Consider the following 14,224-nt stretch of genomic DNA (forward strand, 5'->3'; position numbering starts at 1 on the left):
AGTAGCACTTAGTGATGCAATTACTCTCATGGATGTCACTAGGACTACTTACAGAAGTAAGGACCTCAATGTGATTTTTTTTCCTTTAAATATTTCATTAATCCTCTAGTGAACTTTATTCTAAGACACAGAATACTATAGTTTAAACTTAAATATGCCGGATTGCAGTATACCCAAGTTTTGTATTAGGGGTGGAATATACACTTTTCAAGTTGAGACAGATACCAAAAAAAATTTATGTCAGCAGAATATGTGCTTTATGGAATAGCCAAAGCAAACGTGAAATATGGCTTGGAAAATGATAGAGTGGAGGAAGAATGACTGAATTGGTGTTTATGTTTATTTGGCTTGGGGAGAACATTTTAGTATTTCTTTAATTCCGTCTTTTGCCCCATGGGCTTCATGTAGACAGATTTCCATCCTTCTTTCAGCCACAAGTAGTATATTCAGTTTGTTTTATTAATTAGAACATACAATTTTTTAAAAAAAAATCTGAAAAATAAAGTATAAATAGAATATATTTTTCGGTGATTCTCTCCCCCCCCCATGAAGGAAAAGATAAATGTTGCATTCCCAAAAGGTAGTGAATCTACTAATCAGAGCAAGGGACCTGGGGTGGGAAAACTTAAGTTCTGTCCCCAACTCTTCAACTGACTACTCTGCACAATCTTCAGCAAATTGTTCTGGCTGCATCTACACTGTCAAAAACTGGACATGTGATTCACCAAAGGAGTCCACCAGTGCAGCTCTCCTGGCAGTAGCAGCAGTGCAAGCTGTAAAGTAGAGAGGGCTCAGGTGTGCTCTGAGCAAGGTTAAATAGATAAGCATTTTCATTGTGTTAAGCCCTGTTTACAGTACAACTTCCACCATCACGATCATCAGTATAGCTGCACCAGCGCTTAATTATAGGTCTCACTGTTTCCTCTGTAGAGAAGGCCTTCAAATCTCTATTCCCAGTGTCCCCACTTGTAAAATAGGCACAATACCACCCATTTTTATAAGATTCACTGAGATCCCAGGTTGAAGTGTGTTATATTAGTGCAAAGTATTATTACTACTCATTTGTGGTGTAACTACAGAACTATGATAAATGTATACTATCAACAATTCTAAAGTCAATTATTTGCACTTACTTGCAGGCTTCTTTTATACCTTCCCTATTCTAAATGTTATTGCCCTAAATACACACACTGTTCTATCTGCAGTATATGGATACTCCATTTGTTATTAAAGCGTAACTATTTAGGATTCAGAAAAGTAGTACACAATTCAAATGATATTGGCATATTTCACTTCACCAGAATCAGATTAAATCAGATTGTAGTTGTTTCAAATGTGTCAAGTCTTTAAAGCCCTCCTCAGTTTAAGAGACATTTCTATGTACACCTCTACCCCGATATAACGCTGTCCTTGGGAGGCAAAAAAAAAAAAAAAATCTTACTGCGTTACAAGTGAAATCGCGTTATATCGAACTTGCTTTGATCCGCCGGAGTGCACAGCCCTGCCCCCCCCGGAGCACTGCTTTCCCGCGTTCTATCCAAATTCGCGTTATATCGGGGAAGAGGTGTATGTGTAAACCACAATGTTCATACAATCACGATTCAGAAACAACGGTTTGCCACAGACCCTCATGCTTAGTTTTTAAATTTAGTCAATTAAAGATGGATATAAGTTCATAACACAAAACTTAAGTTTCTAAGTTCCTAATGTACCATTTCCATTTTGTTTATTTCCTTCTGATCACCACCAACAGTACAAAGCATTAAAGCAACAACTAAGAAAGAATAGCCAGTATATGGCACATGAAAGTAATGACAACAAGCTCCACTATTAAAAACAAATACTTATCGTGGAAGAAGATCAAAAAGTAGCACTATCACATCTAATTATAATATATTCTGTATTTAAATATTGAATATGAAACATGCAGGTTATTTTTATTAAAACCAGAATCAAAAAGCTAGCAAAATTAATGGAGAAACTGACTAATAAATCATTGAAATACACCAAGAAATATGTATGCAGCTTTAGAAATTAAAAAGAAAATATCAAGCCTAAATTGTGCAAAAAAACCCAAACCAAAACAAAAAAACCAGTCATACTTATTTAGACATTGTGTAGTATGAAAAAACAAACAAACAGGATTTCAGTTTGCTCACCTTGACACATTTTCTGGAATGTATTCTAAAACTGGATACCCATCATGTCTTCTGGACGCTAAGTCAGTATGTGATTTCCATGTCTCAACTAGTGTACTGACTGGAGGAAATGAGCTCACATGCTGAAAAGTCTGCTCTCTAGCAACAGGTCGTGATAAAGATATTGTGCCTTGAGCTCCAATCCTGTAGTGAAATGATTGTCCACCTGAATTCACACCAACAATGGCAGACGATGGCATACTGTTCTCTTGATAATAGCTGCGATCATCAGGCTCCTGTTTAATACCCACAGGTAGGCCTGGATTTGGAAACCCACTACCTTCACAATTGCCATCAAATGATGAAACAGGTGGTCCTAAAATCCCAGAAAGAGAATAATAGTCTTTGTCGTCCATAAAAGAAAAATATGAACCATCCATAAATGGAAATGGATTTACTGCTTGATTCCCTTTAAAAGAGGCACCAGAACAAGAATGTTTAGCTGATTCCTGTTTTACTGGTACTGAAAATGGGGAATCAGAGTTGATTTTACTGTTTTCTCCAATACATGAGCTACCAAATGCTCCATCTGGGTCAGGCTTTATAAACTGAACAAGATTCATCTGACCAGCTACACAATTGTTTGAGATGGCATTCTCCATTTCCTCCATTTTAGGAAATGTGATTTCTTGAGCACCTTTGTCTTTTGTTTCTGGACTAGGAATAGTATCTTGGCCTGTGCTAGGTCCAGCTGGTGCTCCAGAAGCAGGGAAGCCTAGGGCATTGTTTACTGGGCTACAGATAGAAGATCCCACAGTGCTAACAGCTGGACTAGAAAGACTGGACCTATTATTTGTATTGGAAGGGCTGGCAATAGAGCACCTTGAGTTCATATTTGCAGGACTGGACACAGAGGATCTCACAGTGATATTATTAGGACTTGAGACTGGAGATTTCACACTGCAGTGACTAGGAGGGCTTGATATTGGTGATTTCATGCTACTTATAGGACTAGAAAGAGGAGATCCCACATTACTAACGTGTGCAGGACTGTGCAATCTAGAGCTCCGGTTTTCAATGTTAGGTGAGCATGACAAAGGAGTTCCCTGGCTGACTGGGCTGTGCACTGGAAAATTTACAAAATTAGTAGAAGTAGTTGAGGATACACAGTTAATGCCAGCTGGGCTACAAACTGAAGGAGTCATGTTCTGAGGACTACTGCCCGAAGGAGTTTTCTCAGGACACATTATAGGGCTTTTGACAATAGTGCGCATGAGACCACCATTCATAGAACTTCCAGAGTCTGATATCAAAGATCTCAAGGGCCTATTTGCACTGTTTAAGGGAGAGGCACAATGGCCATTTTCCTTATAAAACTTTACCAGCTGCTCAACATTTTGATAAGTCTTCCCAGGACTTATGCTCCCTTGTTGATTTTGCTGATCGTAGGTATAATCAGCATCTCGTATGGAATCCATGTATAAACCCATAGATTCAGCAACAGTTGCTGAAAGTTCCTTTGAGTCTGACTCACTCTTTATGTCAGAGTTTAAAATACCAGGCTGATTATTATCTTGCTGCAGGCTAGGGAGTAGTTCAGGTTTTTCTTTGCTGTTTCCTTGAGCACTGCTGTTTGGAAAAGCACCAGATATACAGCTTACGTTTACAATCTCCATATAATTACTCTCATCAGTCCGCTCTCCAGCACCTGAAGAAGAATACTCCACAGACTGAGAAACTTGAGCCCACCGTTTCTCCATGTTTAAGCCTTCTGGGTAACTGTAGTATCCTTTTGTCTCCATAACTAGGAAAAAATACAAAAAAAGTAAAATTAATAAATTATAGGCTTTTTATGATTCCATATTACAATTCAGAGAGGTTAATAAATGTAAAATACTTTTATCATGTGATATTATTTTCTATATATAAAATCTAGTATAATAAATGCTGTTTTAAAACAATAACCATAGATTTTGATTAGCCATAACATAGCCATGCAGACAAATAGGAGGGTGTACAGATCACCTCCCGCCTATGCAACTACTTTAGAGGGCTATTAAACCTTACCTCTGGGAGCTGAGGGAAGCACAAAGCCTGCACAGCTGATGCTTCCTCCAGAGAACAAATGAGTAAAGTGGGAAGAGAGGGACAGGCAGTGAATGGACCCATGATTCCACACTCCCCTCTATGCCAGCCAACCCAGGTAGAAAATGAGCTGTACCCTGAAAAAGGCTGTAAGCAAAATACTCCTCACCTACCACAGCTGCTTACTCACTGCTGTGCATAAAACGTACTATCTAGTCCTACATTATTTTGAAAAATCTAACAAATAAAGACTTTATTGAATTAAATGTTAGTTCAATGACTATTTTAGTGATTTTAAAAGTTATGCACAAAATGAAACATAAATACTTATAAACCTTACAGTATACAAAAGGGTTTTTTTTAGTTTGACCAATATATTGCGTGCTCAGTATTCAATGTTAATGTCTAATCTATTTAAAACCATAACACTTTTTTCTCTCATATTTTTTTTTATAAAGTTTGTACTCAACCTAAACAAAAGAATTTGAAAGCAGGATTTATGCTTTTTGCTATATATAGCTATAGCTATATATAGCGCTATATATAGCTATAGCTATAGCTATATATAGCGCTATATATAGCTATAGCTATAGCTATATATAGCGCTATATATAGCTATAGCTATAGCTATATATAGCGCTATATATAGCTATAGCTATAGCTATATATAGCGCTATATATAGCGCTAGCTATAGCTATATATAGCGCTATATATAGCGCTAGCTATAGCTATATATAGCGCTATATATAGCTATAGCTATAGCTATATATAGCGCTATATATAGCTATAGCTATAGCTATATATAGCGCTATATATAGCTATAGCTATATATAGCGCTATATATAGCTATAGCTATATATAGCGCTATATATAGCTATAGCTAGCGCTATATATAGCGCTATATATAGCTATAGCTAGCGCTATATATAGCGCTATATATAGCTATAGCTAGCGCTATATATAGCGCTATATATAGCGCTATATATAGCTATAGCTAGCGCTATATATATATAGCTATAGCTAGCGCTATATATATATAGCTATAGCTAGCGCTATATATATATAGCTATAGCTATAGCTATAGCTATAGCTATAGCTATAGCTATATATAGCTATATAGCTATATAGCTATAGCTATAGCTATATATATATAGCGCTAGCTATAGCTATAGCTAGCGCTATATATAGCTATAGCTATAGCTATAGCTAGCGCTATATATAGCTATAGCTAGCGCTATATATATATAGCTATATAGCTATAGCTATATAGCTATATAGCTATAGCTATATAGCTATATAGCTATAGCTATATATATATATATATAGCTATATATCTATATATATATATATATAGCTATATATCTATATATATATATATATAGCTATATATCTATATATATATATATATAGCTATATATATATAGCTATATAGCTATAGCTATATAGCTATATATATATAGCTATATATATATAGCTATATATATATAGCTATATATATATAGCTATATATATATAGCTATATAGCTATATAGCTATATATATATATATATATATATATATATAGCTATATAGCTATATATATATATATATATATATATATATAGCTATATATATATATATATATATATATATATAGCTATATATATATATATATATATATATATATAGCTATATATATATATATATATATATATAGCTATATATATATATATATATATATATAGCTATATATATATATAGCTATAGCTATATATATATATAGCTATAGCTATATATATATATAGCTATAGCTATATATATATAGCTATAGCTATATATATATATAGCTATAGCTATATATATATAGCTATAGCTATATATATATAGCTATAGCTATATATATATAGCTATAGCTATATATATATAGCTATAGCTATATATATATAGCTATAGCTATATATATATAGCTATATATCTATATCTATCTATATCTATATATATAGCTATATATCTATATATATCTGATCCTGAATTTCTTTTTTTTTCCAGCCAAAAGCATCTTTGCAGACACAGGGAGCAGTACGGCATCACCACTGATTCCTATCCATAGCTTGTTCCTCCATTAAGGCCTGCCTCGTCATGTCCCTGCATACAATATCCCACCATCTAGTCAGTGGTCAGCTTCTAGGTTGGACTGACTGTGGTGGTGTTTGTATTATTTTCTTTGGCATCTTATGTGTTTGTCTTCTGCAACGTCCCCACCAATGTAATCTTTTTCAAATGGCAGCCAATCTGATAACCCAATTTCACATCCTCCTCTCCTTCTAATTTCTTTATTTGTCTTAAAATCATTGGACTTTACACCTGCCACCTTTGAAAGAACTCTCATCTGTACTGCCTCCAGCCTTCAGATGTCTACTTAATTAAATCAGCTGCTTCCAGACCAGAGAGTAATACTGTTTGGAAGGAAACATTATGGAAAGTAGCAAAACCATATAAAGTTTCAGATAAGATAATTACAATTATAAAAGCTATGTATAAGGACTCCTGCAGTGCCATAAGAATCATTGGAAAAGCAAGCAACTGGTTCAAGTCAAAGTTTGGTGTAAGACAAGGGTGCATGGAATCACGATCGCTTTTCATCATGTTCTTAAACTGGACATTAAGAATGGTAGACAAGTTGGAGACCATGACATTGGGTGATCTTGAGTTAAGCTCCTTAGTTTATGCAGATGACATCATAAAACTGGCACAAATTTGAATTAATGGTTAGACTCCTTGCTACCTAGGAAAATTGATGTAGTCCGCTTGGATATATAATAAATGCCAAGAAGACAACATGCATCTTGGAAAAGACACGATACATAAAGTGTTGAAATGCAGCTGCAGTGAAGTCACAGAACAGGTAGAAACTTATGTGTACCTATCACTGCTGACAGTTCCGTCAAGGATGAGATTAAAAGTAGACAGCTGTGCTTTAGCCACAAGTGCTGCACAAAAATTTACGAAATTATGGACCAATAAAAGCATTATGTTTGGTATCAAATTGAATTCCTTGCACAACCAAAATTTTGATGGTCTTCAATAAACCAGTGTCCTACACATCAAACAGTGTTCATATAGGTTAAAATTTTCCAAACATAAATGCCTAAAGTTACACACATAAACCAATATTTAGACTCCTAAAGAAATATTTAAAACATGTTGAGCACCCTCAAAACTCTCTGAGACCAAATGAAGCCATGGAGTATTCAGCATTTCTAAAAATGAGAACACTCATTTAGAGGCATAAATATGGATTTAGAGTGAATTTCAATCCTGTGCAGAGGCCCAGCAGAAGACTTGTGCACCACTTATGTCCATTTAAGCCATAGAACTTAAGTGGTGCATAGACACCACTGCACAGGGGTAAATTTCATCTTTAGTGCCTAAGCATTAGGCACATAAACTTGAAAAGCTTAACAAATCAAAGCCTATAGCAGTCTAAGTGGTAAATTCCCTGATTCAGCAGCTATAGTAAGAGGTCCATTCTTTGGAAGATACATTTTAGAAGGGATAAAAAGCCTGGAAAGATTTATATATAGCCTGATATAAGCTAGGTCTAAAATTATAAATAAAAACACATGACAAACAGGTTCCTTGGTAGTGCTGATTATTGCCACCAATAAGTGTTGCAGTGGGTACTAATGCTAAGAAGTCTATTTCGAATTGCTGATGGGATCAGGTTTTGGTTTGTTTGTTTGGTATTTTTAAAGCAAAAATTGATAAAAGAATCCATTGACTTTCGTGTATGCACATCGGATCTATACCCCATGTACTGTACAGACATTTATTTTTACAAATCTCTAAGAAGTTTTAGCCCAGAGTCTAATTCACAACTGCTAGACAATGGAGGGAGGGACTGTATTTATGTTGGACATTATACTTATGCATTTGCCATTTAATAAATATTTATATTATGAACAAACTTGTTCCCCCAACCTCAAAAAATGTACTTGAACATTAACATTTGTGACCTAAGTGTTTCACCACCGAACATTCAACAGATGCAGTCCAAGTCTCCAGACAATCAGGCATAAAACCCATTTCTCAGCAACAGTCAAATAAAAATGAAATTATATGGTACCTGCAATCTCTGTACTGGGAAGATCACCTAAATATAAGAAAATCAGAACTAAATCCAGTTTTTTTTTATTCTAATATCTAAATCAGTGACTAACTTGGAAATAGGGCATATTTCTTTTTTGTTGTTGTTATTTGAGTTTTCTTTAAATATCATTCATCGGTGTGCCACTTTGATGACCTAGATGTAATACTACTCAGGAGATCCAAGTTTTATCCTCAGACCTGACTGTCCCAAGTCAGTGAAGTACCATTTACAAATGAAAGCAGATAGAAGGACTAGACTAATCAAAGTCTGACAGCTGCAAATCTTAAATGCAAAGTTAAGGACGTGGGACCATATTCTTCTGTCAATGACTCCCAGGCAATCACACAGTTACTTCAGCAGCATTGCACAGGGTAACAGAGCAGAAAATGGCTCACATTCTCTCTCTCTCTCTCTTTTTTTTTTTTTTTTGTGTGTGTGTGTGCAGAATTCCCATTAATGGTAAAGGGTGTCCCACATGCAAAACAAGGGTAGTATATGCCCCTTGAAGAGGAAAAAAATAGTGGAAATATTTATTTCTCCATTTGTCCTAACACAGAGCATTACATGGGATTTTGTGAGTGCGTGCATGCGGGGTGGGAGTGTGGCATATTCCTAGTTGCTGAATTGTTTTTAAAGCTCTACTTATAATTTTTCTATTTTTTATTTCTTCGAGTTATTTAATTTTTTATATAGGATTATAATAGTTTGAAAACATGGATTGAATTTATTTCCCTATTTGCATTCAGGATTAAAAATGAACTATTGCTAAGAAAAAACAGAACTATGTCATATTAAACAGATAACCATTTGTCTTTCATCTAATTCTTATTTACTTTGCCTTGTGTGTTAATTATCAAAGATATCTTTGCTGAATTTAGAATTTTCTCCCTCAATACCCATTACCTCCTCTCACTTATCCTACAGTGATAGAATGCGTAATTTATGATTTCTTAATTATTTTCAAGACAACATTCTGTGATGGCATAAGCTCAGAATTAAGACTTCAGAATAGGATCACACAGCTAGAGAAAGCTTTATTATACAAATATGAATAATTACCAAGATAGCAAATGGAGTATGGAAAGTTATAAGTATCTTTCTTTATGTTTTAATGTGCTCTTTTTCTCACATCCTGCCCCCCTCCGCCACTAAACAGTTTAGCTTTATATTTTCATGGGAAAATTAGATATTCTGTACTGAATTATAAAATATAGGCACAGTTAGCTAAATTTGAGAGACATACAATTCTAATTTACAGTATGAAAATGATTAAGCTACAATACACAAATGGATCTGTACAGTACATCTGAATAAAAAGCCAAGAATGGAACATAAGGAATAGTCCTCTTTGACTAACCGTACAAAACAAAATGATGCCAGAGAAATCAAGGAAACATTGAGGATGTTTGTCACTGAAACCAAATAACCATGAAACATAGCTAGCAAATATATATGAAACCATTTATTACAGATTGATGAACATTAAACAGATCACTGCATGTGCTCAGCTTGACTTCTACCTAGATTTAAGACAGCTGATTTTATATTGGAAGTTGTTGAAACTAACTGACCTATTCCTAACAACAAACAATTACAAATCTGATCTGTGGATTTTCTTTTTAAAATGCAATAAACAAAACTTGGGGGGGGGAAATCTCTCGGTGTGGGAAAGCACACACTTGTAAATGTCCATATGCATTCCAAACACAAAGAGCCTAGACTAAAATCATAAAATAATAAAAACATGCAGCATCTCCGGCAATAAAAAGGGACATCTGAAGACCCATCTCCCCTTGCAAAAACAAAACAACGCGCAAAGCCCTACCTCCTTTGCAAAGTGGATACAACGACACTGAGCCATAAGAGGACAAGAACTGCCAGTGCTTCCCCCGGACACCTGCGCTGTCTGTCTCTACCTGTTGCTACAGTCCGCATTTCCATTAAAGTGTAACCCACCTAAATCCAACATCCAGGCCAGAAAATGCTGATGGTTTCACATTAGAACAAGAAATAATTATTCGCCAGCAGGTAAATCCGCTGGTTTCCCTCTTAACCTGAAGTTCGCTACGTCGCCCAATGACACTGAGCAGGGCAGACGAAGGGGAAAAAAAGGTGCCAAGTCCTTTTAAAAACATGTCACATGTTCAGATAAAGTTCAAGTTAATATCCCGCCCTTCGGTTGCCTCCACTGGCGGAGGGAAAGAGAAGAGACGCGCTATTGGGCTCAGGAGGGTTTCTCATTGGACGAAAGCCGTTTCAGTCAAGGGGCGGGCGACATGACTGATACAAAGTTGCTGCGACACAGGCTGGAAAATGTATCTCTCCTTAAAGCCACAGAAGCTCGTTGAGAGAGCGCAGAACCTGGGACAGAGCTACCTCTCCCAATGCAACGTGCAGCCCTCTAAACATCCCCTCTAGCCCAGTTCCCCAGCCAGAGTGGAGTCAGGACAGTGGCCCGCTGTTATCGACTGGAGGAGTTAAAAACCACCTCATTATAAACTAACGAGGGAAATACTTTTAAAAGTGCCTTGAAATGAATCCAGAAGAAGGGAGGCCCCCTCCAAACGGAGTCTTGGCAGGGCTGTGATAGAGAGCGTGCCCTCCCCGCTGGCGTTTTTGTCCATTTCATTCCCCACCCCTTTGACTGACGGCAGGCTTGGGAGTGGGGGTGGTTCCTCTCCTCAGGTAGAGCTAGAAACTAGGGTCTATAAAAAGGGAGCCTTTGTCCCCGCCCACCGCAGTCTCCTGGAGACAAAGTTAACTCCACCTGCGCCAAGGTGAGCAGCTTGGCTGGCCAGGGAGCAAATTTGGAAGGACGCAGCCTTTCCCTTTCTGTGCTTATAATCATCGCCTCTTACCCGTGCAGCAAGACTATCACGTTTCCATTTCAATTTCCGTGTTTAAACAATGCATGAATATGCATGTTATCGATGCGGTAATGATTTAAAACAGAGAAACTCACTAAGGTTCAAGGACTTGTCCTTTGCTTGCCTCTGGGTTTCATTTTATTGCGCCTAGTGTAGTCTTTGTAAATGCTGCGCACAGATTTTCTCTCTTTTCCTCCTTTTCAAGTGAGGGTAAATGATAAATGGGGGCAATAAAACTATTTTAAAACTCGAGACGCTGTCTGGAGCCTGAAGCATTTAATTTCACCCTCCTTGTTTGCTTGTTTCCAAAGTTTATAAATATTTTTAAAAGAAAAGAACACAATGTAAACTTTAAAATGATACATTCCTCAGTAGTTCTATGCCAACATCCTTTAACCCTGGGCTTCAAAATCAGCAATAATGACTCCTAAGTCACTCCTAAGCATCAATCAATGAAAATGTATGTTTCCCCTTCTCCAGATTTTGACACCAGCAGCAATGGTGTAGAGAGCTTCTCTTTCTCGCCAGCTAAAACCTGACACAGACACTCCTCCCATCCAACCCTTGATCCTATTTCTCTCCGTTTAATTCCCAGACAAGAATAAACTCCCTCACGCCCCGAGCAAATCCCATAAAATTAGAGGTACCCTGGGAAAACGGGAAACCTGCAGAAGAATCGTACAATGAAAGCGGTTTAAGAGTAGAGAAATATATTTAAATATTCCGTGGAATTTATATTTTAGAAAGCTGGGGATTACGTTACTGCGCCCGTCTGATAAAAAATGTATTTACTTTAGGATTATTTTTTTAAAAGTCACGTGCCTTCCATGTTTTAATATTCTGCCAAAAATTGATCTCCACTTCCAGACCCAGCAGTAGACGTGGGCCGAGGAATGAGCCAGGCTCCCAGACCCAGCAGAGCTACCCAGAGACACGGCTGCTAATGAGTTATTATTTAAGCAATAGACATGGGTGTTTTTTTTTAACTTAAGTTTTAGCTGATTTTAATAGTATCGATCTTGACCTGGACACACAATCTTTCTGTTGAAAATCTCTGTAGACACAGTTATTAGTTCCCCCCTCTCAACACATTGCCCTCCAAACTAACATATCTGATCCTGGCTTTTTTGCTCTATTGCTTTCCCCATAAAGAAACGCTCTCTACCCGCCCTTTCCCGCAGGACTCTGTGCAAAGTGATTTGACTGCACTCACCTTTTCTAGGACATGGTGGGGCGGCTGGAGGAGGCAAGACCCCCAGCTACTGCCAACAAGCCATCCAACAAGCAGCAATAGCAAGAATTAGGAGGAAACGAATGATGAAGATGCGACTGAAAATGCTCGAGGTGGTTTTAGTTATATCCTGGAAGAAGAGGGCTGTAACACTCTCGCACACAAACCCCAGCGGCAGCAGTTCCTCTCTGACTCCAGCCCCACGGGGGGCTGCAGCACTGTAACAGTGGAGCTGGAAACAGTGAAGTCCACCCGAATTAGCTCCTCTCTGCTCTTGGTGACAGCTCCCACCATAGAGGGTTAGGCGGCGGGGCGGGTTCCCCCCTTGTGTCACACCCTCATCCGCTGCTGGAGGGGGGAGTCAGAGAAAGAGCCACCCTGAAAAAACTTGTCATTCCAGGTAAAACTCCCAGCGACGCCACCCAGGAAGAGGGAGGCGAGAGTAACACGGGGGTAAACTTTTTCCTCCCTTTTATGTTGACAATCCCTCTGTGCTTCCCCTCCTGCGTCCGTCCTCCTTCACCTTCCTTCTCCTGGCGCTGTTCCGCACTCCCCGTTTGGCTTCCCCGTGTTTTTCTCACGCACAGGAGGCTGCAGCTGGCTCTGGTTCCTGGTTTGTGGAGCTGCTGGAGGAGAGGGAGGGAGGAAGGAAGGAGGGAAGGAGGCAGGCCAGGGTGGCGGTGGGGGGAGGAGTATAGCTCCCTCCCTTCTCCCCAGGCGGAGCGTGTCTCTCGGCTCTGACAGCAGCAGTCTGAAGCGCTGGAGCCCACCCCCGCCTTCCCCGCGGCAGCGGCGGCAGGAGGAGCGAGCGCCGCAAGGACTTGGAGTCGCTCTGCTCTGGCTGGCTGGCCGCGCCGCGCGTTCGCCCAGACACCTAGCGGGGCGGGGGGGAGGCGAGCGGAGCAGGCCCGGCCAGCGGGCAGGGCCACGCCGCAGCCGTCAGGCGGAGAGAAGCGCTTGGTGCTGCTGCTGCTGCCCGAGAATGGAGAGCAGGGGCGGCGGCTGCCACGGCCAGGGCTCTGTGCGGTGACGCACGGCGGGAGCCACCTTCTGCCCTGGCTGGAAGGGCCGTGACGGGCTCGCGCTGGCCCGCGGCCATAGGGCTGGTGCTGCCCCGAGCGCCCACGGGGACTAGCCCTACCCTTGTTAAAGCCCGGCCGGGGGACACCTCCGCGGCTCCAGTGGGCGAGTGAAATCCGGCTCCGCTCTGACTGCGCTGAAGTGATGAAAGTTAGCCCGGGGCTGATTCAGGGCCAGCCTGACACACAGCCCGGCTGGCTTTCTCCCCGCAGCTGTGCGCTGATTAGCTTCAGGTGCCGGAGCCGGCCTTCGCCCTCCCTAGGGCGAATATCAGCTGCCTCCCACGAAGCCCTCTCTTTCCACCCCCCAGCCTTGTGCCCACATAGCCTGGAAACCACTCAGAGAGCTTGTGGAACTAGGGGTGTTGACATCCCCGCGCTTGAAGTTTGTTCAATGTCGCTGAGCACCCCCATTATGCAAATTGTTTCAGCACTCATGTGCTCAAACCAGTAATTGGGGTGAAAGCCTGTTACAGGTTTTTTCCTACAATTCCCTCCTTCATAGTTACACCCCAGAGTTGGCCTCTGGGGTCCTGAAAACCCATAGCCCTAGCTGCTTGATTTTTCTTGGGGGGGGGGGGGGGGACGACCGCAGCATCATCTCACAGTTGTAGAGGGAAGCTCTAGCCCAACACACAGGTGGTGCTAAAACCAGCACAAACTGCCCGCTGCTGAACCATCTCTGCTAAGCATC

The 14,224-nt window shown here is 39.8% G+C and overlaps 1 protein-coding gene across 1 annotated transcript in view; it reads right to left on the minus strand.

The window, feature by feature from the left end:
• Positions 1 to 13,075, minus strand: part of NR3C2 (nuclear receptor subfamily 3 group C member 2) — a 273,186-nt gene extending 260,111 nt beyond the window's left edge. Inside the window, exons 1-2 of the mRNA XM_065405555.1 lie at positions 12,434 to 13,075; positions 2,160 to 3,942 (exon numbers count right to left, since the gene is read on the minus strand). Coding sequence (XP_065261627.1) covers positions 2,160 to 3,940 — 1,781 coding nt within the window. The 5' untranslated portion in view covers positions 3,941 to 3,942; positions 12,434 to 13,075. The remainder of the gene's footprint in view (positions 1 to 2,159; positions 3,943 to 12,433) is intronic.
• Between the last annotated feature and the right edge of the window lie 1,149 nt (positions 13,076 to 14,224).

Source organism: Emys orbicularis, chromosome 5, assembly GCF_028017835.1.
Source record: "Emys orbicularis isolate rEmyOrb1 chromosome 5, rEmyOrb1.hap1, whole genome shotgun sequence".
NCBI classification, from domain to species: domain Eukaryota; kingdom Metazoa; phylum Chordata; order Testudines; family Emydidae; genus Emys; species Emys orbicularis.